This window comes from Fusarium coffeatum (assembly GCF_003316985.1).
Source record: "Fusarium coffeatum strain FIESC_28 chromosome Unknown BRIP53273_contig_179, whole genome shotgun sequence".
NCBI classification, from domain to species: domain Eukaryota; kingdom Fungi; phylum Ascomycota; class Sordariomycetes; order Hypocreales; family Nectriaceae; genus Fusarium; species Fusarium coffeatum.
In genome coordinates, this window is record NW_022157972.1 from 218,098 (window position 1) to 239,809 (window position 21,712).

The 21,712-nt window shown below is 49.3% G+C and overlaps 8 protein-coding genes across 8 annotated transcripts; 6 read left to right on the forward strand and 2 right to left on the reverse strand.

The window, feature by feature from the left end:
• Positions 1-1,953, forward strand: FIESC28_07985 (uncharacterized protein; the record flags this gene model as incomplete). The annotated part of the gene is made up of 1 exon (XM_031162125.1): positions 1-1,953. The coding sequence occupies one exon, from the start codon at positions 1-3 to the stop codon at positions 1,951-1,953; it is 1,953 nt and encodes a 650-aa protein (XP_031013869.1).
• Positions 1,954-3,871: 1,918 nt separating this feature from the next.
• FIESC28_07986 (uncharacterized protein) lies at positions 3,872-5,502 on the forward strand (the record flags this gene model as incomplete). The annotated part of the gene is made up of 3 exons (XM_031162126.1): positions 3,872-4,139; positions 4,234-4,395; positions 4,460-5,502. The coding sequence occupies 3 exons, from the start codon at positions 3,872-3,874 to the stop codon at positions 5,500-5,502; spliced, it is 1,473 nt and encodes a 490-aa protein (XP_031013870.1).
• Positions 5,503-6,595: 1,093 nt separating this feature from the next.
• On the reverse strand, positions 6,596-7,552 carry FIESC28_07987 (uncharacterized protein; the record flags this gene model as incomplete). The annotated part of the gene is made up of 1 exon (XM_031162127.1): positions 6,596-7,552. One exon carries the CDS (start codon positions 7,550-7,552, stop codon positions 6,596-6,598), a length of 957 nt encoding a protein of 318 aa, XP_031013871.1.
• A 2,472-nt stretch (positions 7,553-10,024) lies between these two features.
• On the forward strand, positions 10,025-10,929 carry FIESC28_07988 (uncharacterized protein; the record flags this gene model as incomplete). Its single annotated transcript, XM_031162128.1, has 4 exons — positions 10,025-10,349; positions 10,399-10,495; positions 10,610-10,708; positions 10,758-10,929. The coding sequence occupies 4 exons, from the start codon at positions 10,025-10,027 to the stop codon at positions 10,927-10,929; spliced, it is 693 nt and encodes a 230-aa protein (XP_031013872.1).
• A 3,517-nt stretch (positions 10,930-14,446) lies between these two features.
• Positions 14,447-15,892, forward strand: FIESC28_07989 (uncharacterized protein; the record flags this gene model as incomplete). Its single annotated transcript, XM_031162129.1, has 1 exon — positions 14,447-15,892. The coding sequence occupies one exon, from the start codon at positions 14,447-14,449 to the stop codon at positions 15,890-15,892; it is 1,446 nt and encodes a 481-aa protein (XP_031013873.1).
• Positions 15,893-17,531: 1,639 nt separating this feature from the next.
• On the forward strand, positions 17,532-19,120 carry FIESC28_07990 (uncharacterized protein; the record flags this gene model as incomplete). The annotated part of the gene is made up of 4 exons (XM_031162130.1): positions 17,532-17,754; positions 17,809-18,687; positions 18,737-19,003; positions 19,056-19,120. The coding sequence occupies 4 exons, from the start codon at positions 17,532-17,534 to the stop codon at positions 19,118-19,120; spliced, it is 1,434 nt and encodes a 477-aa protein (XP_031013874.1).
• Positions 19,121-19,403: 283 nt separating this feature from the next.
• Positions 19,404-20,438, reverse strand: FIESC28_07991 (uncharacterized protein; the record flags this gene model as incomplete). Its single annotated transcript, XM_031162131.1, has 3 exons — positions 19,404-19,944; positions 20,010-20,112; positions 20,225-20,438. 3 exons carry the CDS (start codon positions 20,436-20,438, stop codon positions 19,404-19,406), a joined length of 858 nt encoding a protein of 285 aa, XP_031013875.1.
• Positions 20,439-21,036: 598 nt separating this feature from the next.
• Positions 21,037-21,708, forward strand: FIESC28_07992 (uncharacterized protein; the record flags this gene model as incomplete). The annotated part of the gene is made up of 2 exons (XM_031162132.1): positions 21,037-21,352; positions 21,407-21,708. 2 exons carry the CDS (start codon positions 21,037-21,039, stop codon positions 21,706-21,708), a joined length of 618 nt encoding a protein of 205 aa, XP_031013876.1.
• Positions 21,709-21,712: the final 4 nt, after the last annotated feature.

Below are 21,712 nucleotides of genomic sequence, written 5' to 3' on the forward strand. Positions count from 1 at the left end.
ATGTCTCAACCCGTCAAGTCGGGCGAGAGGCGCCCCTCTACCTCAAAAGGCAACCGTATCACCAACTTCTTCTCCAGTAGCCCCAAGTCTACTGGTGCTCAACAAGCTCTCGCCGCCGTTCAGCAGAACCAGGCCAACGCTACTGGATTCTCTCCTTCTCCCGGTCTGCCAACCATCTCACTCTCCACTGCGAGCCCTGGTGATCCCAACAGCATCGACACGTCGACAACTACCATCTTCCAACCCCAGACCGCCGAGGAGATCGACCGCCAAAAACGAGCAGACGCCCAGTTCGGCCCCCTCTCTCACTCAAGTCACCGCTACGTAAGCCAGTCTCATGGAGAGGCCCTTGAGCCTCCTGTCGAAGATGAGCCTCCTTACTACTTCATTCTCACCACGTACATCAGCTACCTCATTCTGATTGTCATTGGTCACATTCGAGATTTCTTTGGCAAGCGTTTCGGAAATCCCAAGCACTACCGTGCTCTCAAGGCCAGCAATGGCTACGCAGCCCTCAACAGTGATTTCGACAACTTCTACGTCCGACGTCTCAAGATGCGTTTAGATGACTGCTTCGCTCGCCCTACTACCGGTGTCCCTGGACGATTTATCACTCTGATGGACCGCAAGTCTGATGACTTCAACCGTACCTATGAATACACTGGCACCTACACTGAGACCCTCAACATGAGTTCCTACAACTACCTTGGCTTTGCTCAGTCTGATGGTCCCTGTGCCGACGCTGTTGAGGAGTGTGTCAAGCGATATGGCATTAGCTTCTGCAGCCCTCGCGGCGCTGCTGGTACCTCCGATCTTGCTCTCGAGGTTGAGCGTGAAGTTGCCGAGTTCGTCGGAAAGCCTGCTTCAATGGTCTTCTCTATGGGTTATGTTACAAACTCTAGCTCTTTCCCCGCCATCGTCTCCAAGGGTTGCCTGATCATCTCTGATGAGCTCAACCACGCTTCTATCCGTGTTGGTGCTCGTCTTTCCGGTGCTGTTATCCAGTCTTTCAAGCATAACGATATGGCCGATCTCGAGCGTGTTGTTCGTGAGGCTATCTCTCAAGGTCAACCCCGCACCCACCGCCCCTGGAAGAAGATTCTTGTCGTTGTTGAAGGTCTCTACTCTATGGAGGGAACCATGTGTGATCTTCCTGGAATTCTCGAGCTGAAGCACAAGTACAAGTTTTATCTCTTTATCGATGAGGCCCACTCTGTTGGTGCTCTCGGTCCCCGCGGTCGTGGTGTCTGTGACTACTTTGGCATCGATCCTGCAGAGGTTGATATTCTCATGGGAACTCTGACAAAATCCTTTGGCGCCAACGGTGGTTATGTCGCAGCTGACAAGCACATCATTGACAAGCTCAAGAGCACCAACGCTGCTACCCAGTACGGCGAGACACCCGCTCCTTGTGTCCTCATGCAAATTCTGGCTTCTCTGAAACTCATCACTGGCGAGCTGTGCCCTGGTCAAGGTGAGGAGCGTCTGCAGCGTATTGCTTTCAACTCCCGATATCTGCGCCTCGGACTTAAACGTCTTGGTCTCATCGTCTACGGCCACGATGACTCTCCCATCATTCCTGTCATGCTCTACCACCCCGCCAAGCTTCCCGCCTTCAGTCATGAGATGCTTCGACGAAAGATTTCCGTTGTCGTTGTCGGTTACCCTGCTACCCCCCTCATCAGCTCTCGAGCCCGTTTCTGTGTTTCTGCTGCCCACAACAAGGAGGACCTGGATCGTCTGTTGGCGGCATGTGACGAGGTTGGCGACATTCTTCAGATCAAGTTTTCTACCGGTGTAGCTGGTGGACTGGACCCTCTGCCGGAAGGTGTTTCACCCGAGAACGAGGCCGAATGGAGGAAGGACAACCGAATTCCCCTCAAGGCCCCTCGCTGGCGCCTAGAGGACGTTGTCCGACACGGCGTCCAGGATTCCAAGGTCCCCCTCCGCTAATATGGTGGCCCTAATCAAATTTTTGTTTCTGGTGTTTGACCACATGTTTTTTAATCCACCTATGTGCTCAGGAGTTTCCTGAGTGGCGTTTATGCAATTACTAGATCCGTCCTGTAAAGGAAGACGACGTTGCACGACGTTTAATGTCCTTGATTCTCTTCGGTGGCTAGCCACATGGCTGCCGCATTTACACACACTCTTATATAAGAGTTTTTGAAACGGGTTGACGGAGTTGAAGGCGTGTTGAGGTATGGGCCATATTTGGAATGGGTATCACGAGGAAGACTCAGCAACCGCCTTGCAGGTTAAGATTGCAGAGTATGGCATATAGAATAATTAGACGACGTATATAAGAAAGAAGTAGTATAGCTCTACTTCGACTAATCAAACAAAATTATGATCAGATATATTCGCTTGTGCATTATCCCTGGCATCAACGGTCATGACAACTAGTTCTGTAGCTGTGGGTTCCCGATCTCTTGGCTATAATTTTACTTGCTCGAGAGACACGTACACGATGATAATTCCGAGTCCATATCCATGGCTGTATACGCGGGAATGTTCGGTGCTCGGCCTCAAACAAACAATGTTTCCCCAGAATGCCTGTCATAGTCCTGTCTTTCGATTGAACCATGAACGTTTACATCCAGGTCTTGATAAACTTCCCTGCATACCTCATTTCCATGGTGCTTAAGTCTATTGATGTTTGAAGGAGAGACAAACTGAGGTTAATTGAGTGGACTAGGAGTTCGATACATTCCAGCAAGCGGCTTCCCAGGGATCAGGATGTTTTAAACCCGTTGGCTGAGACTTTTCCGAACGCGTGTTGCGAGCCAACATTGACTCTTGTTTATGGACATTAATGAACTTGCCCGTTTATTTATTGAAGAAACAACAACCATCCAATGGCCGGTTGAGAGATACGTCGGAGGGTTGAATAGTGGAATGGTTGGGCGGGCTACAGCAGCGGCACCTATAATAATAGTGCGCGAGGGCCTGGCCGGGGCGCCGGCAGGGGGATGCTGTCAGTGGAGCGGGACGGGAGCCAAGGCGAGTTCTCAGTGGAGGATCAGTTATTCAAAGTCCCTCCCAGGCCGCCCAGCAAGGCCCAGCATGGCCCACTATGAAAACGGCCAAGAGTCGAGCTAGGTACGGAGTACTTCCAAAAAAAGGACTGAAGCCTTGTCATCTCATGTACTCGGTACCTAGAAACAGAGGTGCTGGTTTCCGCAGGTCGTTGGTACTGTGAGTGGAGGCTATCCCAACTTGGGTAGCACCTCCTCTTTCCACACCCAAGCGCTTCCACGAGCAAGACCAAAGCAAGACAGGCTTGACCAAGACCAAGACACAACACAACCCCGTCATCATCACCACCACAGCCGCTCTCTTCTCCTCTGGCTACCTCCCACCAGACTTTTCCTTTTGTTCGCATCGACGGCCTCGAATCTGGGTCTACTTATTCTCTTGTGATCCTCGTTTTTCCTACTTCTACCTTGCCTTGCTTCAGCCATCATCGAAAAGTTGCCTGTCAAAGCATAAGAGACGAAATAATCTGGTCATTTTATGCGAATTTCGGCCGGCTCTTGGGTTAATTATTTCTGGACCCTTAAGCCAATTCTTCTGCTTGCTACCCAGTAGCTCAGCCATTCGATTCATTCTCTCGCATCCTGCAGATTGCGCCCATTTTCTCGACTCCTCTTAATGACCTTCCGATCACGACTTGAATGAAAGTACGAAGCATTCGACTGACCGACCGGCAAATTCCAAACCTCGTTCCTCGTCCTCTTCAGCCGACTGTGCCCGATCCAGCGCATCTGTCTGCTCTTTGCGGCATCACCACCACCACCGTCGCCCGAATTAGTTTTTCGTCTTACCTACCTCCTCAGCTGTTGGCGCCAACTCCCTCATAACCGTCAGGATGATGAGCTTTGATGGTGGCACAGCCTACGCCGAGTCCGATGCCGACGACGAATACGAGCGAAGCATGGGCTCTCCCATCACCAACTCTGAGCATTCTCCCATAGACTCTGAGCTCTCTACGTCCGCGGAGCATACTCCTACTACCTACGGCCACCGCAGCAGCGCCGACCGTCTCCCAGAAACCATCATCTCTGAATGGACAGTCGAGGAATGTGCTGATTTTATTGGCACCATCGGTCTCCAACAGTATGCCGATCGTTTTATAGGTACGTCTCTAGTCTGGGCATGGCCACCTCCCCCTCTTCGTATAACATGCCGGCCACTTTGAGAGAGTGATAACTGACATTTGAACCGTTACAGAAAACGAGATTGTCGGCGAGGCTCTTGTTGCGCTACAGCATGATGATCTTAAAAGCATGGGCATCGCCAGTGTGGGACATCGTCTTACGATCCTCAAAAGCGTCTATGATGTCAAAAAGGCTCAAGATGTGCCCATTGAGAGCGACCATTACCTGCCCCTATGTACGTTGTTTCCGGTTTCCCCTCCTTGGTGGACTGGCGTGATTCTAATTTGTGACCCCTGCAGCTGCCGACGCTGAAGCGCAATATGCTACTGCAACTATCAAGGACATCAAACATTTGGTCGAACAGTTTCGCCTCCGCGACGAACGCATGAGTCTACTCGAACAGGATCTGCGACGAATGACGGACGACTTCAGACGATTGCGAGAAGATATGTTGCCAGCCTTGCGCCTTGTCAAGGATGCGCAGCAACCATTGCCCAACCTGTCCGGAAACCAGCAAGCGTATGGATACGAAACTACCATATCGCCCCCCGCACCAACACCACCCCCGGGCTCGAGTCAATCTGGAGGCTCAGTCAAGCGACAATACTCAACTCGCAAGATCCTAATTGGAGCTACACCTAAGAACGCATCGCCCACGCAATCCACGCACGAGAGGTCAATAGCCGAGACCGCACTAGATCCTTCCAGCGCAGCAGAACGGGCCGTCCTATCGTCTTCTCATCTTGCAGCGATGAACGGAGGGGGCCAAGGCGCATCATCTCCTTCGTATCCCTCACCCAACATTCCCTCTCCAACGTCCCCCCAGACCCACATGCCCGCTACCACCCTCGCCTCTCGATCCTACCGCAGCGAAGCACCGACGCCCTCCACACGAACCACCTTCAACGACGACGGTCACGCCAATGCAGCTTATACTTCCCGCGAAAAGGCACCGCAAGGACCGCCCCGCAGACGAGAAACCCCTGTACCTGATACACCCAGCCAGAGCAATGCTTCAGTCGAAATCTTCAAATCGTTCCGTGTTAGTATGGAGGACCCTTGCTACAAGGTTCTACCTGCTGCACTCAAAAAGTACCAGATCAACGCCCCTTGGGACCAGTATGCCCTCTACATTGTGTATGGAGACCAAGAGCGTTGCTTGGGTCTAGAGGAGAAGCCATTGATTCTGTTTAAGCAGCTGGATAAAGAAGGCAAGAAACCCATGTTCATGCTTCGAAAAACGACGACCGCACCATTAGACGGGGAGCCGGGCAGCGCGGGGCTAGGCAGTACCTCGAGAGGAGCGCCGACAGGTTACGATCCTCCGGGAGGCATCATCTAAGCTATTCTTGGAGTCGCTGGCTTTGGTGGATCAGTCTTGCAGTCCAAGCAACAGGCTTTGAACGGCGCCTACCGAAACCTGAATACTATCGAGAGGCGAGCATGAGATGCATGCTGTACGTCAGACTTGCAGGGTCGGCACAACCCACCGATACATGGCCTCATTACGCCGGGGCAAGACCCAGATGCGTTTCTTGGAAGTCGTGCAAGTGGGAGCAGGCAAGATTCAGTAGGCAGGTTGGGTTGCCTGCATGACGTTTGGTGATGTTTGTTTCAGTGGGTCGGCGTTTCTGAGCTGAGGTGGTGAACCTGAAACACCAACCATGAGCTATTACGGGGCAGAACGCTAAATGCTGCACTGGCCTACTGCGTATGTCTCGAGCTGAACCATATCATTGGTATGGTTCGGTCACTAAAGAGGAGGCTTGTTTGAAGACAAGGGTTTTTAGAGAGTTGCCGGGTTGGGCAACTGAAGCTCCCTCGAGTCGTGGAGCTTGGAGCGATTCGGCTTATGGACAGTTTCCATCAAAGCTATTTGCTTTTGTCAGAAGAACTTTCACCGAGGTAGAGGAGAGCAGCGATCAAGCCACGGCTTTCATGTGCAGCATTTTTCATCTTTCATGGGGACATTGCGGGTTATGGCGTTTGAAAAGTCGACCAGGTGTTATTCTACAACAAACGGCGGGAATGTCCATCGTCGTTCTATTTTTGGGCTTGCATCTTAATTTCAGCGCAGCAAAGCAAAGCACAGTACAGTACAGAACATGGAGGAAGGGTTGATAATTCAGAAGCGGGTTGGATCGGATCAGGTGTATGTATTATGGCTAGGATGGCCGGGATTTGTACAAGTCGGATCTTGTGGACGTTGCCCTACGGGAGGTATGTTGGGAATTGGACATGATATTGGCGCTTGTGAAAAATACTCATGTGTAGTACTACGTAGATACATAAATCTTTTAAAGTTAAGATTTAAGATAGTCGCTTTCAAGTACCTTGCTTTGATATCCTCTTATTATTGAATAGTAAATACAGCTCCGGCTTGCTTCCATCACAGTCGTTCCTCATAATGTTCTATGCAGTATATCCTCTTGACTTCACCTAACATACCATTGCCAACTCTTCCCGAAAGCCTCTCCTTTACTCATCGCGAACTCTTCAAGAAACGCCGCCACCGCCTCCAAAGGCACACCCCTTCTCATAGCCGTTTTATCATCCCAGCTCGAATGCACACCTACCAAGTTCCCCGTCGCTCGGTCAAATAAGCCTGCACCACTGTGCCCCCAGTACGTCCAGCAGTCGTGCTTGAGAGCTCCGATTTTGCTATTGTCATGAGGGTCCTGATCCTCGGCCATTCCACGGAATGCACCTTCGCTGAGCTCCAATGTGCCATACCCGGTCTTTTTCTTCTTCCTTGACTCAAGGTCCTCTGAGCCAGGATGACCTATGCACAGGAGTTTGGAGTTGAACTTGGGAGGGGATGATGCAATGCGGGCATAAGGAAAAGGCCTTTGGGGTGACTGGGCTTTGTCGATGATCAGGAGAGCCAGATCTCGAATTGGGTCCCATGAGATTATTTGAGCCATGACAATATTTCCGCTTGCGGATATAAGAACGCGGAAAGGGACCTTTGCGAGCTCCCCTGCGTTCTCAGCAACGCAATGGGCACAGGTAAGAAGAATGCCATCAGGTGAAATGCAGACTGCAGTGCCAGCCTCGGCCTGTGCAAAAACATAAGTGGCATCCACGGGGTTGAGGTATGTCGCAGGATCAAGAGAGAAAGAGCGAAGAACATCTTTGGGAAGAGGGACGGTATGAGTAGTGAGCCAGTCATGCTTAGTGACCAAGGCGTCGCGGTCTTCAGGAGGAAGAGGGATTCGCCATCTTGAGTAGTCTGATGGAAGAGGAGTGATTGGGGGCTTCTTGGAGTCAGAGTCTGGACTTTGGTCTCTTCGAAGTGAAGCAGATGATGTAAGTGCTTGACGGGTTGAACTGCGAGTTTGACGGGTTGTGACGTTGGGTGAAGCACCCGCAGGATCAATTGTTGAAGACATGACTGTTTCTGACAGTATAGCTTAAGAGGGCAAAGATTTGTATGAAGATGAAGAATTGTGACTGAGAATAATGAATTAACTGAAGCATTGAGTTGCCCTTTTATATCGACTCGTCGGTGTAAGTCGATATGGTCAAGGTGGATTGGCTGCCTAACACTAGCAGGCAGAAAGCAGGGGTCTATGGTATAAGGAGCAAGATAGCTCTTCGATACAACATCATGCCCCAAATTGGGAAATGGGAAGGATGGAATAGGATCAGGCTAAATGATCGCCTAATTAAAGTTCATCCATGCTGAACACGGGTTATTGCAATACCTGTAGCACGTGTCGTGAATGTGACGGACAAGAATTAAGCCAACAACCGCCCTAGTCCAATCTACTACAAAGCAATTTAGCAATTCTGTCTCTTATCCTTCTAGAGTCAACTTCCCTTGCCCCAGGAGATAGCTCGTATGACTTTCAGGCAACCATTGTGTGACCTTCATCTTCAAAGAATATGTAGGTGTCTAGCTTCTTTGCTCGAAACACCTTGATGTTCCAGCAATGGCTATTGCCGTTTCTGTGTCTTCTTCATCGGTATAACCGTCTGCGGTGCCGCAAGCGCAAGGAAAGAATCACGTTAGGAACCGTATAAGTGGAAGTTTCTCGAGTTATCTTTTGGAAGGTGTCACATAAAGGAGCGACGGCCATGTTGGGTTATTTCTGGGTTCCAAGATGGTAAGTGAGCTGGCTACTTATGTATAATAGTAGTTTCTGGTCTACTACTTACCTCAAATGAACCAGTTCACTTGGATCTCCTTGGTGGCATACAGATATACAACATCATATGCTGTCTGAACACAGTCACTAATCTAGCTGTTTCGTACTCATGTCCGATCCAGCCAGATATCTTGATGGGAAAGGGTGGCATCAGACTTGTCCCGACCTGTAAAGTCTGGCAGAAGTAGTTCTGAGGAGTCTTTTGGCCTTGGGTTTGACATGAACACCCGCCTTCATGTCTCTCACACCCAGGATCAAGCTACCCCATTCTTGATGCTCTGCTGTTTCGACCTTGTGTTCAAACCATATGTGAGTCGAAGTGGTGAGCGTACTGTTTAAGTAACTATGCACCACACTGCCTGTGAGCTGTCTTGGCTTCACACTAAAAGTTCATGTATTCATTCGGAAATCTGGACACTTGTAAGTACCTGGCATGTCATTTGTCCTGAGCTCAATATATAAGCGATGCTCTGCCCAGACTCCGCCTCGTATAGTGGCCGAGTCAATGATAGCCAGCGTTTCTTTCTGGATGCAGCAAAGATTTCTAGTACAACCCACCTTACGGTATATCAACTTAGAGTCTCTTCCGACGTGTACAATGAGATCGCGAATTGGACTACAGCGAGAAAGGATACAAAATCTTGCCAGGTCCAACGACCATAAAATCGACGGTCTCCATTGTTAAGACCTGATGGTCTGTAACGCAACTTCAAATTGAGCACGAGAATGATCAAAGACAGCAATATGGTTCCTCTGTGGGACACGGGATACGGTCTCATCCTTGATTATAAGGTATCATGAGCTGGGTGAGTCAGTTCATGCTACCCCTGACTGGACGCACACTACATTTTACAGCACCAAGTGCTAAGCATTCACACGATCATACCAATATATATGTTCTTAGGATCGAATAAGAGGTCCTGAAATTGATTTGACCAAGCGTTTACACGATATAGTTCAACATAAATCTTACAACTACCTATCGTAGTGCTGTCGGGCCAAAGGACGTCCAGTATCGACCTCAGCACGACAATTCCATTGGGAGCAAGAGATTGAAGGCAACAGCGAAGGCAGCAGATGGAGGAGAATTGTGCCAGTAGAGGACAATTAATTGTGCCGGCTCTCACTACCTACCCGCCTATTAGGTCAGGACTCCAGTAGGCACCTACCTTACCAGTAGGTTTTCATATTCTTGGAAGGCAGGCACCTACCTACCTAATAATTAGACCTTCCCTCTTCACGGCATTCTTCTCTTTCATTGCTCCTTCTCTCATAAACGACCTTGGTCTTGGACGATATATGTTTCTGCTATGGCAAGTTCTTCTAGCTCAACCATCAACCATCACGCAACAACATCTTCACGTATTGTATTGTCACACGAATATCGCTGCCGCAGCTTTATCATCGCCGCGGCGCTTTTAACATCTCTCACGAAGCTCAGCTGATACATCCCATCATGGCCAGCACACTGTTATTCGCCTGCATCCTCGGGCCCTTAGGTTGCTTGTTCATCGTCTGGAGCCTGCTGTATCTGCGCGTCAAAGCAAAGCCACCGAAGGAGAACCAGTCAACCTCGATATCATTCTTTTATTGGTTCAGAGTACTCTTTTATGTTCTGGAATTGGTAAGCAAGTTCTTTAATCCCGTGAAAGAAACATTACTAACGATGTTGTCCACCAGTTCGCCTAGATAGCCGAACTCGTGATACTCTGCATGGAAGAGAAGGCAGAACAACCACCTCACTCAGGCAAAATCAGCCCAGAAGAGTGCAACAGATGGTGGGACCCGGCCGGATATTTGCAAAAGGAAATGTCCAACTTGTGGCTGGCAAGTCTGATAACTTACACTTGGTTCTACCTCTTTCTCAAGGCGAATGTATTGTTGCCAGTCTCTCCCGCCACCAAGCGCCCGAACAGTTGGGGTTGGTGGTGGCTTTCACCCATCGCGCTCATCGAGTTGTCAACTGCCCTTGTAACCTCATTTTATCTCGACCGGGCAAACAAGGGTATCAAGAAATGCTGGTGGAAGGATGATGAATGTAAGCGATGCCTACAAGTATCATACATACAAAGACTGACGATCTTCAGGTTTACGCACTCAACGCCTTAGCCATACACGGGACACCTTCGCCACTGCAATGAACGACGTCCTTACGTATCTGTACTTTGGCGCAACGTCTATTATGTCTGTGCCGGAGGTACCCAAAAGGCAAATGTTGGTGATCATTCTCTTCGGTTTAAGTGGTGTGGTCGCAGCGGTGCTCGCGGGTTATCGAGCATAGGAGGTGTCACAGCCCAGCAAGAATGGGCCGTTCAAGGTCGATCACCCACGCATCTTGATGATGGCAGAAATGTTTTCTGTTATTGCTGCGTCGACCATTTTCACTATCACGAGCCTGTGAGTTGAATCTAACAGCATCTTGTGATTGATAGCTAACCTTGACTAGTTGGCTCGAAGGACGCAGGAGGAAGGAGGAACTAGAAGAGGGCATGAGGAGAGCGGAAGAGGAGAAGAGGAAGAGAGAAGAGGAAGAAGCGGCAAAGGCAAAGCAGAAGCCCCCGGAAGTGCATGAAGATAGCGCTCAGTTTTGTAATCTCTGGAGTAAGAGACATGGCTAGATGATAGTGGTAACCATAGCGATCAGAGAAGAATTGTTGCTTTTTTTTTTTCTTACTCTCTGCTACCTCTTTGCTGCCTCTATGTAAGTCTGTCTGACCACTTAGTACTCTGTCGTCTCGTCAGGGTGTCAGAAGATGATCCGGAACATAAGAGACGAAATGATTTGGTCACCTTATGGTGCCTAGTAGCTTAGATGTGTACTTAGGTTACTTTGTTTGGTATTCTAAATCTTAGAGGATAGTTCTTCTGCTACCCATGTCTGTGTATGGTATTCTAATGGTGTTGTTGTTACAGGACCTGCTTAACCGAGTCATTCTCATTCTCTCTATCAAACGGAAGTCTCCCCGACGCCGCCTCAACCTTATCAGCACCCCGCAGTTTCCGGGTTCGGGGCGGGGGAACATCCACATTGCGGGTCTAACCAATGGGGTCATGACGTGTATAGCCTCTAGACCGATCAAGGCATTAGAATTTAGCCTTTGTCAAGGATCAACGATTAATTGAAGTGAATCTGAAAGTGAAGCTGAAGTTGAGACTAATTGCTTTTGTTTTTCAGATCGAGAGATGCCTCAGTTCTCTTCTGCTAGCATCCGCTTATACACAAACGACATTCACAGTTTGATGCAAACACTGGAAACGATAGTACTGATATGCATTTCTTGGCGTCGAGCCTATCCTATCGGGTGGATTAGAAACTGTATATCCGTGACATTGAAGCTTGGGCCGTTGGGGGATTCGTAAACGTCTTGGCGTCTCTCTCGACATGACATTGATCTGGACCGTTCGTTAGTTAAAGAGATTAGCTTAAAGAGGGAGGTGTTATAAGGGAGAGACAGAGGGAGAGATGCTGTAGCTGAAAGTTGCGGAGAGATGCGGGCAAGTCAGATAGGATCTTCCCTGCTCCCTGCCTTCCTTGATGCTTATTAGCTTTGGAGAAAGGGAAGATCCTTGTCGATTCTGTCTGAGGGTTTTACAAGATTCCTTCCTCTCATGCGCTGCGCTACCTTCTCCAACCCCCAACCCCCAGTTTGTCTCCATCCTCAATCACCTTTTTCTTCAACCTCCGGACTTTTTTTTTCTCTTCAAGAATCTTGGCTTTGTTTTATGTTGATTTCTCCGTCAAGTCCGACACCGGTCTCTACACTTGCATTTCTTCACTGACGATATAATTCGCAAGACGGGCCGTATTTCCATCGTCACTCGGCAACTGCCTCATCTTGACGGGCCAAGAAGGCACAATACTTTTAGAGGGTAGAAGGAATTATCTTCCGAGCTTGAGGCGCCAAAAACAAATAGCCTTTATGCTGATGTAAAGCGGCATAAAGCGACTAGATTATTTTATCATCTCGGCGGTCAAATCTGATACCCCCGGTGGTGCGCATCTTGTCGATCATTTAGCCCGACATATCCCACCTCCGTTACTTCCGCTCCGGTCCATCTTTCGGACTTTGTCTCGAGTTTCACAACTTACTTTTGTTACTTCGATCGCTACAATTTAAGCTTAATCACTCAGTTTCCGCCCCCTCGCCTCTCACATTCGTTTGGCAGCCATCTTCTATCTGCCGCACCGGTTTCGCACAATGCCTATACCACCCTCATGGCATCTTATTTCACGCGGCGAGCACGCCTCGTCGCCAGAAAGTGATCAATCCTCAACAGCCGGCACCACCGGAAACGTCGTTCCCTCGAATGCGTTCGCAGATGATTTGTTTCGCGAGAAGTTTATGGGCATCGCTAAGGGAGGCTCTAATGGAGAGAAAATCATGCGCGGCTTTCTGATCGGCCTGGCCATCGGCTTGGTGGTTGCGTGCTTCTTCTGCTGTTGGTATCCATGCTGCCGACCACGCCTACAAAATCGACGCCGAAGACGACGACCGCGCAGAGGACCTCCCGCCACAGACGAAGAACAGAATCCTACACAAGAAACTACACAAAACAATACACAAAATACGACAAATAATGCGCCTCCCGCATAACGCAATGGCGTGAACCGGACAGTCGTGTTGAAGGAGTACGGACTTGCACGCCCGCGCGATAAATTGAGGGATAACTGGTGCATCATTTGCTTCGCGACATATTTTCGGATCGAGCCCGACAGAGGAGGGCTTTAAGAGCGTTATGATACGGGAATACACGATGACGAGCGCATTGGACTATGCTTGAGGATTAGACTGGCATTGGGCTCTACACAAATAAGTGGGCGCAAACACACAGCAATCATTGTGTCGTTGAGCTCCCCGTGGACTTGCGTTACCAGCAAAAGGGAGGTACCGAATGCGAAAAGAGCCATCCAAATTTGGTCGCATTTGCAATCGAGCGAGGATGTCGACGAACAAGGTCTTTTCGAGCATGGACTATGATATGAGATTCACGAGAAGGCGTTATGAAAGGGACAGCACTGCATTGGCATTGGATTACAAGGCGTTATAGGGATCATGTACACATTTTTGGTTGGGGTTACAAAGTCTCACAAAAGCGAGACACACTTTACGCATCTGTGGCTTTTGCATCGGTGTGTCGCTGGTAGAGACAGAGATAAATGACGATGGGTTTTGGTTCTCTAGAACAGTCAAGACAGATTTCTACTTCTGAGGTATATAGATACGCAATAACAGGAGCATTCTCCAAGCTGAACACTGAGCCTAGATCTACATGGTACGCCCTTGTTATTTTGTCTCTTGTGCCCTTGATGACCAATATTCCCAATACCCTGAAGCAGGGCAGATCAGTCCGTTCACTAGCACGGGTACCTGATGGAAACATGCACTGAAGGTGACGCAGTTGCGAGGCTCAAACAGGTTGTTTGTCATTGGACGCGCGTTGACAAGGAAGTTGAAGATGCTTAATATCTTGAACGCCACTCATTGGCAGAGTCGCCATTGGAAGACGATCATTTGAGGCTTCTCATCGGACTATCACAATCCGATAACTCGACATGACAAGGAAAAGGACGAGAATAGCAACTGCACAGCCTCTCTAAATTAGTAGAGAAGTCGGGTGTGGCGTTTGGCCACGTTCGGTACGTAACGGAAATAAGGATCAAGTGAATCAGATAGAGGAATGTTCTTAGAAGGTCTCTCTATTCTTCTCTATATTTATCTGTTCTCTTCTCAACTCTTTTCAAGATCTTGGTATTCCTTTGTCAGCCAAGTTTGTCTTGACCTTGTGACCATCCTAAATCAGTCACAAGCTGCATTGGATCGCATTCGAGCTGAGGACTTCCCTGCTTCAAAAACTGCCCCGCCTTCCAAGTCTCAGCCTGCCGCGCAATTGTTTGGGCTGCAAGGCTTTTTCTTTCAACAACCTATTCGAGTATTAGTACGACTTGTTTTCTACTCTCGTTACTTTGCCGGCTTCTCGTTTCATTCGCGACATACCGTTTCGTTCTCAAACTCGCGTTGCGCGCGTGTTACAACTGGATAGATCACTACGTCATTCTGCGAATTAACTCTGCGACACCAAACAAACAACATCGAATTGCGATTCAAGTTGTAGACGAGGAACGAACTAGACAAGATGCTGGACGAAAACCTCCCGACCTACCGATCCAAAGCCTCTTCAGAAAACCCGCTCAATAGTATTCTTTACTTTACACATAATGGATCAGACCCGAGCCCCGAATACCTCGTGAAGCGACCGTCTCCTTCCGACGCCAATGGCCAGTATGCGCTTGGCATTTTCGACTCGCAGAACAACTCTGTGATATACGCCGAGGTAGGCGTCAAGCCTGAATGGGTATCGCCCACTCTATCTGCTGCAGAAATCCGCGCGCAAAACGGCAACCCGCCGCCCAAAACTCCTATCATACCAGACAGCTTTGCGGTTTCGCTGTACAATCCCGATCAGGACATCGCCGTCAAACAACACCAGGGCAGTTGGGGAAAGACGGATACTTGGGAATTTGAACTGCCAGAAAGGTCCTTCAAATTGCCCAGTTCTAGCCAGATCGATCAGGAAGACCGGCCATCTCTCGCCGAGTTGGTTCCCAAGGTGGTGTTTCGCTGGAAACGAGATGGGCGCTTGAGCAAGGATATGACATGTTATATGACTGGCAGGAACGTAGGCGGCAAGAAGAGCAAGGAGCCTGATATCACCGTGGCCTTCTTCCGGGCGAAGCACGACTCGACCTTGACCATATACGAGCCCAACATGGCTCGAGTTGAGATCGAGGACCGAAGAGGTCTTGAAATTGCTCTTCTCATGAGTGCCGAAACCATTAAGGATCTTTACCTGAGCCCGAGCCAAGACCCTTTCCACATCCTTGCCTCGAATGGCCGACGCCGCCAAAACTCTCGACCAGCAGCAAACTCCTCCAACGGTCCAGCAATGGCGGGAGCCTTGGATAACAACCGACCATCGTCGCCCCCTCGCGCTCAAGCCGCGGCGCAACAGTCAAATAATAACGCCCAGCGTCAGGCTGAAATTGATGCTGAAACAAAACGCTTGCAGGCCATGGTAGCAGAGGAAGAGCGGAAAAGACTGGAACGTGAGCAGGCAGAGGAGGAAGAGCGCAAGAGGATTCAGCAGATGTTGGAGACCGAGGAGCAGGAAAGTCGCAAACGAGAAGCCGAGGTTGAACAGGAGACGGAGCGATTACGTCGGGAATTTGGTATGGCTGGTCAGGATTTCCAGAACCAACCAAGCACAAGCACAAACAATGGTCACCCATCACCACCATTGCCCCCTCGACCTAATTTTGCTTCAGGCGCATTGCCTGCGAGACCCAGCAGCAGCGGACCAGCGCCCAATGGTCAACAAAATCCAAGCTTTGCGCCGCCACCTGCACAAGCTCAACCCGGTCCTAGTGAGGGTGGAAAGAAACGTCATGGTCTAGGCGGTCTATTGCAAGGAGCCGCACCTTACGCAGGACCTGCAGCGGCGAGCGTCAGTGGTTTCTTCAGCAGTCGCAAGGACGAGGAGAAGCGGAAGAAGGTACAAAAGAAGCGCAGTGTACATTTCTAAGTAGAGGCACGGCGAGCTCTTGGGTTTTTTTTGTTGGCTATATGGTGTTATGTGTACTACAAGAAGGATATACCATAGACTTTTGGAACGTTAATTAGGTATGAATGAAATGACTTTGTTTTAGACTGATGCTTTCTAGTAGAAATAAATGGTTGAAAGACAATCTCGGTTTGAGTTGCCATAAAGTCATAAATCGTGTCCGTTACACCTGACAAAGAACCCACCCCGTCGCTCGGTCATAACTGTTTAACATCAGGCGGTGTGCAGTGAAACGAAAGGCTTATGTCGTCCTGTGCAACATGGGATGAACGATCGGCTGGAACGTAACTTGTGTTTGTGGAAAGTGTCTGACGCTGAGACGAGATCGGACGAAGGGCGAAAGATCTGCATTTGGTATCGTCTGAACTGAACAGAATTGACTTTTGAGACGACGTTATGTCGTCTTCTGCGCTCTTGTCAAGTAGATTCGCGGACACGGCAATCGCTCATCGAGTTTCTCCCCAATGTCTTTGTTCTCGCTGTCAACTGGACTTGCTGGGGGTGATTTCATGCTGCGCAGTGGAATAGATATGATATTTGGAGGTTTGTACGGTGTGAACGAGCGGACGTAGGCGAGGTCACCTGAAAACATTTTGACCTGATAATTTGTCTAAAGGACAGAGTTGGAGATGTGAGGAAAGTGAATTCATGGCTTGCAGGAGGGGGGAAATAGTGTGATGGTGAGATGAATGGCTTATTGACAACTGTTCTGGGTTATCTATCAGACACTTGGGCCATCAACATCTCAATAGTGAAATCTATGAAAGAGAAATTGCCTATTGGCTTTCAGGTATTAACTTGAATAGCTAGTTGGTCAGAACGTGTCTCTCACTACTCTGTAAACTGTTTCCAGATGTATATCGTATCGTAGGATGGCATGAGAGCTGAAGTCAATTGATTGAAGAAGCAAGGAAAGTCTGCAGGATCACTGATATTGAATGACAAAGTCAATGATTATATACGGTATCAGGTATAAATACCGAGATCAAACCTGCTTGCTTTTGTTCTTTATAACTGGATGGTTCGTTATATCATCCCAGGTGGTTTAATGACTCCACAAGCGTTAATATGGGCTTAGATGCGAATCGCTGTAATTGTGGTTCTAAGCTATCGATGATTGAAGGAAGAACCGCGCGCGTTGGTAGATGCTTGTTTTACAATCAGGGTTGAATTCCAATCAGAAGATCCCCTGTCGATCATCATCCCCGAAAGAATCCATTGAATCCTACGGCAACACCAAAATGGATGTTTATTAGGGAGAAGAAATGTTTCACCGGATTCTGAAGCAGCAACTTGGACCATTTCAGTCCAAGCGCGCTTTCCCATCTGGGTTCACGTCACTCTCTGTTTGGAACATGGCGAAACAGCCTAACCTCTTATCGACGACGCATGGTTGTTCAACGCATCAATGCTTGTTGTAGAACGTGGGTTCGCTCTTATGAAGGTTGAGGTAACCAGGATAGTTCCACAATGCGAGAAAACGGCAGGAACGAAGGATCATTTATAAATAGAATGCCATAACGCGCTGTCCATATTATACTTGGTTTCCTTTTTGGTCTGGAGAAGCGTCGACTTTACACCATCAAGGCAACCTCTCAAGATGCGTTTCTCTTTTATCTCGGCGGCTGTCTTGGGCCTTATCAGCTCAGTCAATGCTTGGGGTGGTCTTACTCCCGATAGCCCAAGATTCCGAACATTGGAGCGTCACGGTCTCACGGTCTTCAAGCATGCTGCCACCAACACCAAGCTGGAATATGTCAGTAACTCTGGAATCTGCGAGACTACGCCTGGAGTTGATCAGCACTCCGGGTACTTGAATGTCGGTATGTAAACTCAGCCCTATATCGTCGAGATCATATCCTAATGACTACGTACAGGAAAGAACCATAGCATGTGGTTCTGGTTCTTCGAAGCCCGCAATAAACCAGAGGATGCGCCTCTTGCCATCTGGCTCAACGGTGGTCCTGGATGTTCTTCCATGGTCGGTCTCTTCACTGAACATGGACCATGCCATTTCGTCGGTAACGATACTGAGCCAACCCTGAACCCTCACTCATGGAACGAGTACGCAAACATGCTCTATATCGACCAGCCCATCGGTTCTGGCTTCAGCACTGGCACCGAAGACGTCAACTCGACAGCCCAGGCAGCTCCTTACATCTGGAAGTTCATGCAAGTCTTCTTGGATAAGTTCCCCAAGTACAAGACACGAGAGTTCGGCCTCTTCACTCAATCATATGGTGGACACTACGGTCCTGAGTTCGCCGACTACTTCCTCAAGCAAAATGACAAGATCGAGAAGGGTGATGTCGATGGCCACAAAATCGATATGGTTGCGCTGGGCATCAACAACGGCTGGATCGAACCCAAGAGACAATTCAAGTCCTATGCCACATACGCAAACCGAAACCCTTACAAGAAGATCCTCACAGATAAGAAGATGAGGACTGCTCTCGACTCATACTACAAGTACTGCCTACCTCTCATGGAGAAATGTACCGAACTCGAAGGACAAGACGAAGAGTGTGCCAAGGCCGATGAGGCTTGCAACACTCAAATGTTCACCAACCTCGTTATCGCCAGCGGTACCGACTTCAACGTTTACGATGTACGCATCGGACAAAGCGACGTTGACCCGCCAGACAATTTTCTTGAATACCTCACAAGAGCCGAGGTCATGGATGCGATTGGTGCCAACACCCCGTTTACCGAGTGTAGTGACACAGTTTACGCAAACATGGCGAAAACGGGAGATGGTGAGTACCCCTGGGAATGACAACGGGATTAATACTGACATGAGTACAGGTTCGCGTTCTTACGTGGGGCCTTTGGCTGATGTTGTGAAGCGTGGTATCAACACTCTCATCTGGGCTGGTGATACTGATTGGATTTGCAACTGGGAGGGTGTCCTCTGGGCGTCTTATGCGCTCGAGTGGCCTGGCCAGAAGGAATTCGTAGCAGCGAATTTCAGCAACTACAACGTCGATGGAAAGCCTCACGGTCGATACAAGACGGTTGACAATCTATCCTTCTTGAAGGTTTGGGGAGCTGGTCATTCAGTGCCATACTATCGTAAGTGCCCGGCTGCCACCACGCCATATTGCTTTAACTAACAGAACAACAGAGCCGGAGACAGCACTTCAGGTGTTCAAGCAGGTCATGCAGAAGAAGGCCATCAAGTCAACCTAATGAATTATGTTTGTCAAGGCGTTCGGGTAGACAGGACCATAGAGCCTGCTGGGTCAATAATTCTTACAATACATCTTTCAATTCTCATATTCATGCTGCGTGCAACCAGACTGCCCGTTGATTGTATCGAATAGAAAAATCCTCCGTCTTCTCGTAGATTCCTGTTCAGATGCAAGCAAGGTATAAAAGCAAAACGTACGCCGATGTCGTACAAATAGTAACAAATGTTCAAGATAGTTTCCAAACTCCCCTGGCCATGCGGTTCCTTTGTACTCCGTTTTGATTACTGTGCCTGGACCTTTTCAAGACGTAGGTCGTTGATGGTCATGTAGCGGCTGAGAGTGATCCAGCCATAGCGGAACCAGACCATCTGGCTCCTGTGCGCCTGGGTCATGGCACTCCAGGCGGTGCCGTATGCGCCTCGACCAACAAGTTGGTTCATGAATACCAGACCTTCAGGGCGCTCCTTATCCTGGTTGTTGAACCCAAGGGACGACAGTAGCGTAGGGATGAAATCCATGAAAGCCGAGTACTTGCGCACGATACCCACAGAGGTGAGGGTATATAGATCGACGGGGCTTGGCCACTCCGACTCGGTCGTGGTAAGAGCCTGGATGAAGGATCGAGCACCGAGGTACAGGGAGATATGGTTAGGGTGGGAAGATACGCCGTTGCTGTCAAAGGTGACAAGGATGTCAATGTTGGCCGTAGGCTTGATGTTGTTCTTGCGCTCGTGACCAAATTTGGGCGCAAAGGTGCTTCCTAGTAGACGAGCGATCAGGTTCTTGTCCCACATTCTCGTCATGGAGTCGGGGAAGTCAGTGCTGTAAGTAAGATATTCCGTCAGTTTCTTGAATGGCAATAATCAGTTGTAAGACAGTCGACATACAGGTTGTCCACGACGAAGACATCATCCTCGCTTTGCAGTCCCAGCGCCAAACCGCTCTTGACCAGCTCTTGCTTGCGAACGTCTCCAAGCCCGTCGGCATCTCCTATAACACGCCAAAATCACCATCAGCCAAAACTGCTTTCAACCAATTTTGTATAGTCGCATCATCTTCATGATGCGATTGCAAAGCACGGGTCGTTGCAGTCGGCTCATACCAGTGCTCAAGCATAGAATCTTGACGTGGTTTCCGTTCTCGGGCTTTGTGAGGGCGAGGACGGTCGGCGAGAAGAACATGGCTTCGTCATCGGGGTGTGCGATCAAGAGACAGATGCGCTTGTTCTTGATGGCCGACTGGGCTTGGGTCGCTGTAAACATGTACAGACCCGGCACCACGACGGCGAGACCTGCGAAAATGTGAAGAACGTTCATATCGACGGCGGTTTCGGAGACAATATTGCGATGCGGTTTCTGTTGCGACGGGCGGTATGGGTAATTCGGCTGGGGTAGCGCAATGTCTATAATAGCTGTAAGTAGAGCTGGAAAGCCGCGCTGCGATCAATTGCACTGTTATAAGAGGGAATTCAACCCCTCTGGGAAGCTGGACTGTGACCCGGTTCGTAAACAAGATGTGTGATGGCTGAGACAAAATGTGGCACGAGACGCGGCAACAACAAGTGAAACTTGGATATGGAGGGGCAGGAGCTCACGAGGGCGCAAATGCCAATCGCTAAGGCAACCCCCCATGAGACCTCCAGTAAAGAGCCGTACCTTCTGTAAAGTTGACCAACAGTTCACCGCCCCAGAAGCTCCTAGAGCTGAAGAAGCCCCGCCTTTGCAGCTCTTAAGCCATACAGAAATCACCTGCAGAGCGGCAGGGCCCGACGCTTCGGCTTCCATCTGTATGGAACGCGCTAAACCTCTTCAAGTAACCTGTTGACGTTGTCTTTCAGGAACAGCTCAGCTCAGCTCAGCTAAATTGACTTCCAGCTTCAACCACGACAATCATCCACTCGATCTCTACCCAATCATGGCGCGTCAACGCAAAGAAAAGTCCGTCAAGGATATCAAGCTTGAGCAGCCCGATCGATCTGGTCCAAACAAGGAGACTCTCGTCGATCTCGCAAAGGGCAAAGACCTCTTTGCTGAAGCTGATCGTCGACAGCGCGAGCTCGATGGCGAAGGTCCCCTCTTGTCACCTCGGACAGAACGTATCTTCGAGACATTGCTATGGACTGGCGTTATTGCTACGCTTCACTTGACATTCGATGTACTTGTGCAGCAGCAGTATGCTATGAACATTGATTGGGTTTTAGTCGTCCAGCGAACTCTCACGGCCTGGCTCTGTAAGTTCTCAACAACCTTTGTTGCGAGTATCACTAACACGGTGGTGACTACAGTATTCATCGGTCTCTTCTACGTCCTCCACCCGCATTATTCGCAAAAAAAGTTCATTCCCCTCATCCCCCAAGAATACCAGGAGCCTGTTCGCCAAGCCATCTTCTTCGTCGCGAGCACTCTAGGTGGCTGCTATCTCATCCACATCAGTAACAGCTACGGATATGTAGCAGTCATGAAGCAAGCACCTCCTATAGGCTGTTTGTGGGTATGGTCTGTGGTCGAAATGGATATCCTTTGGGCCTTTCCAAGTCTCTGTATTGCGGTCGCATACGCCTACAAGAACGGATACGGGTTCAGATAAAACG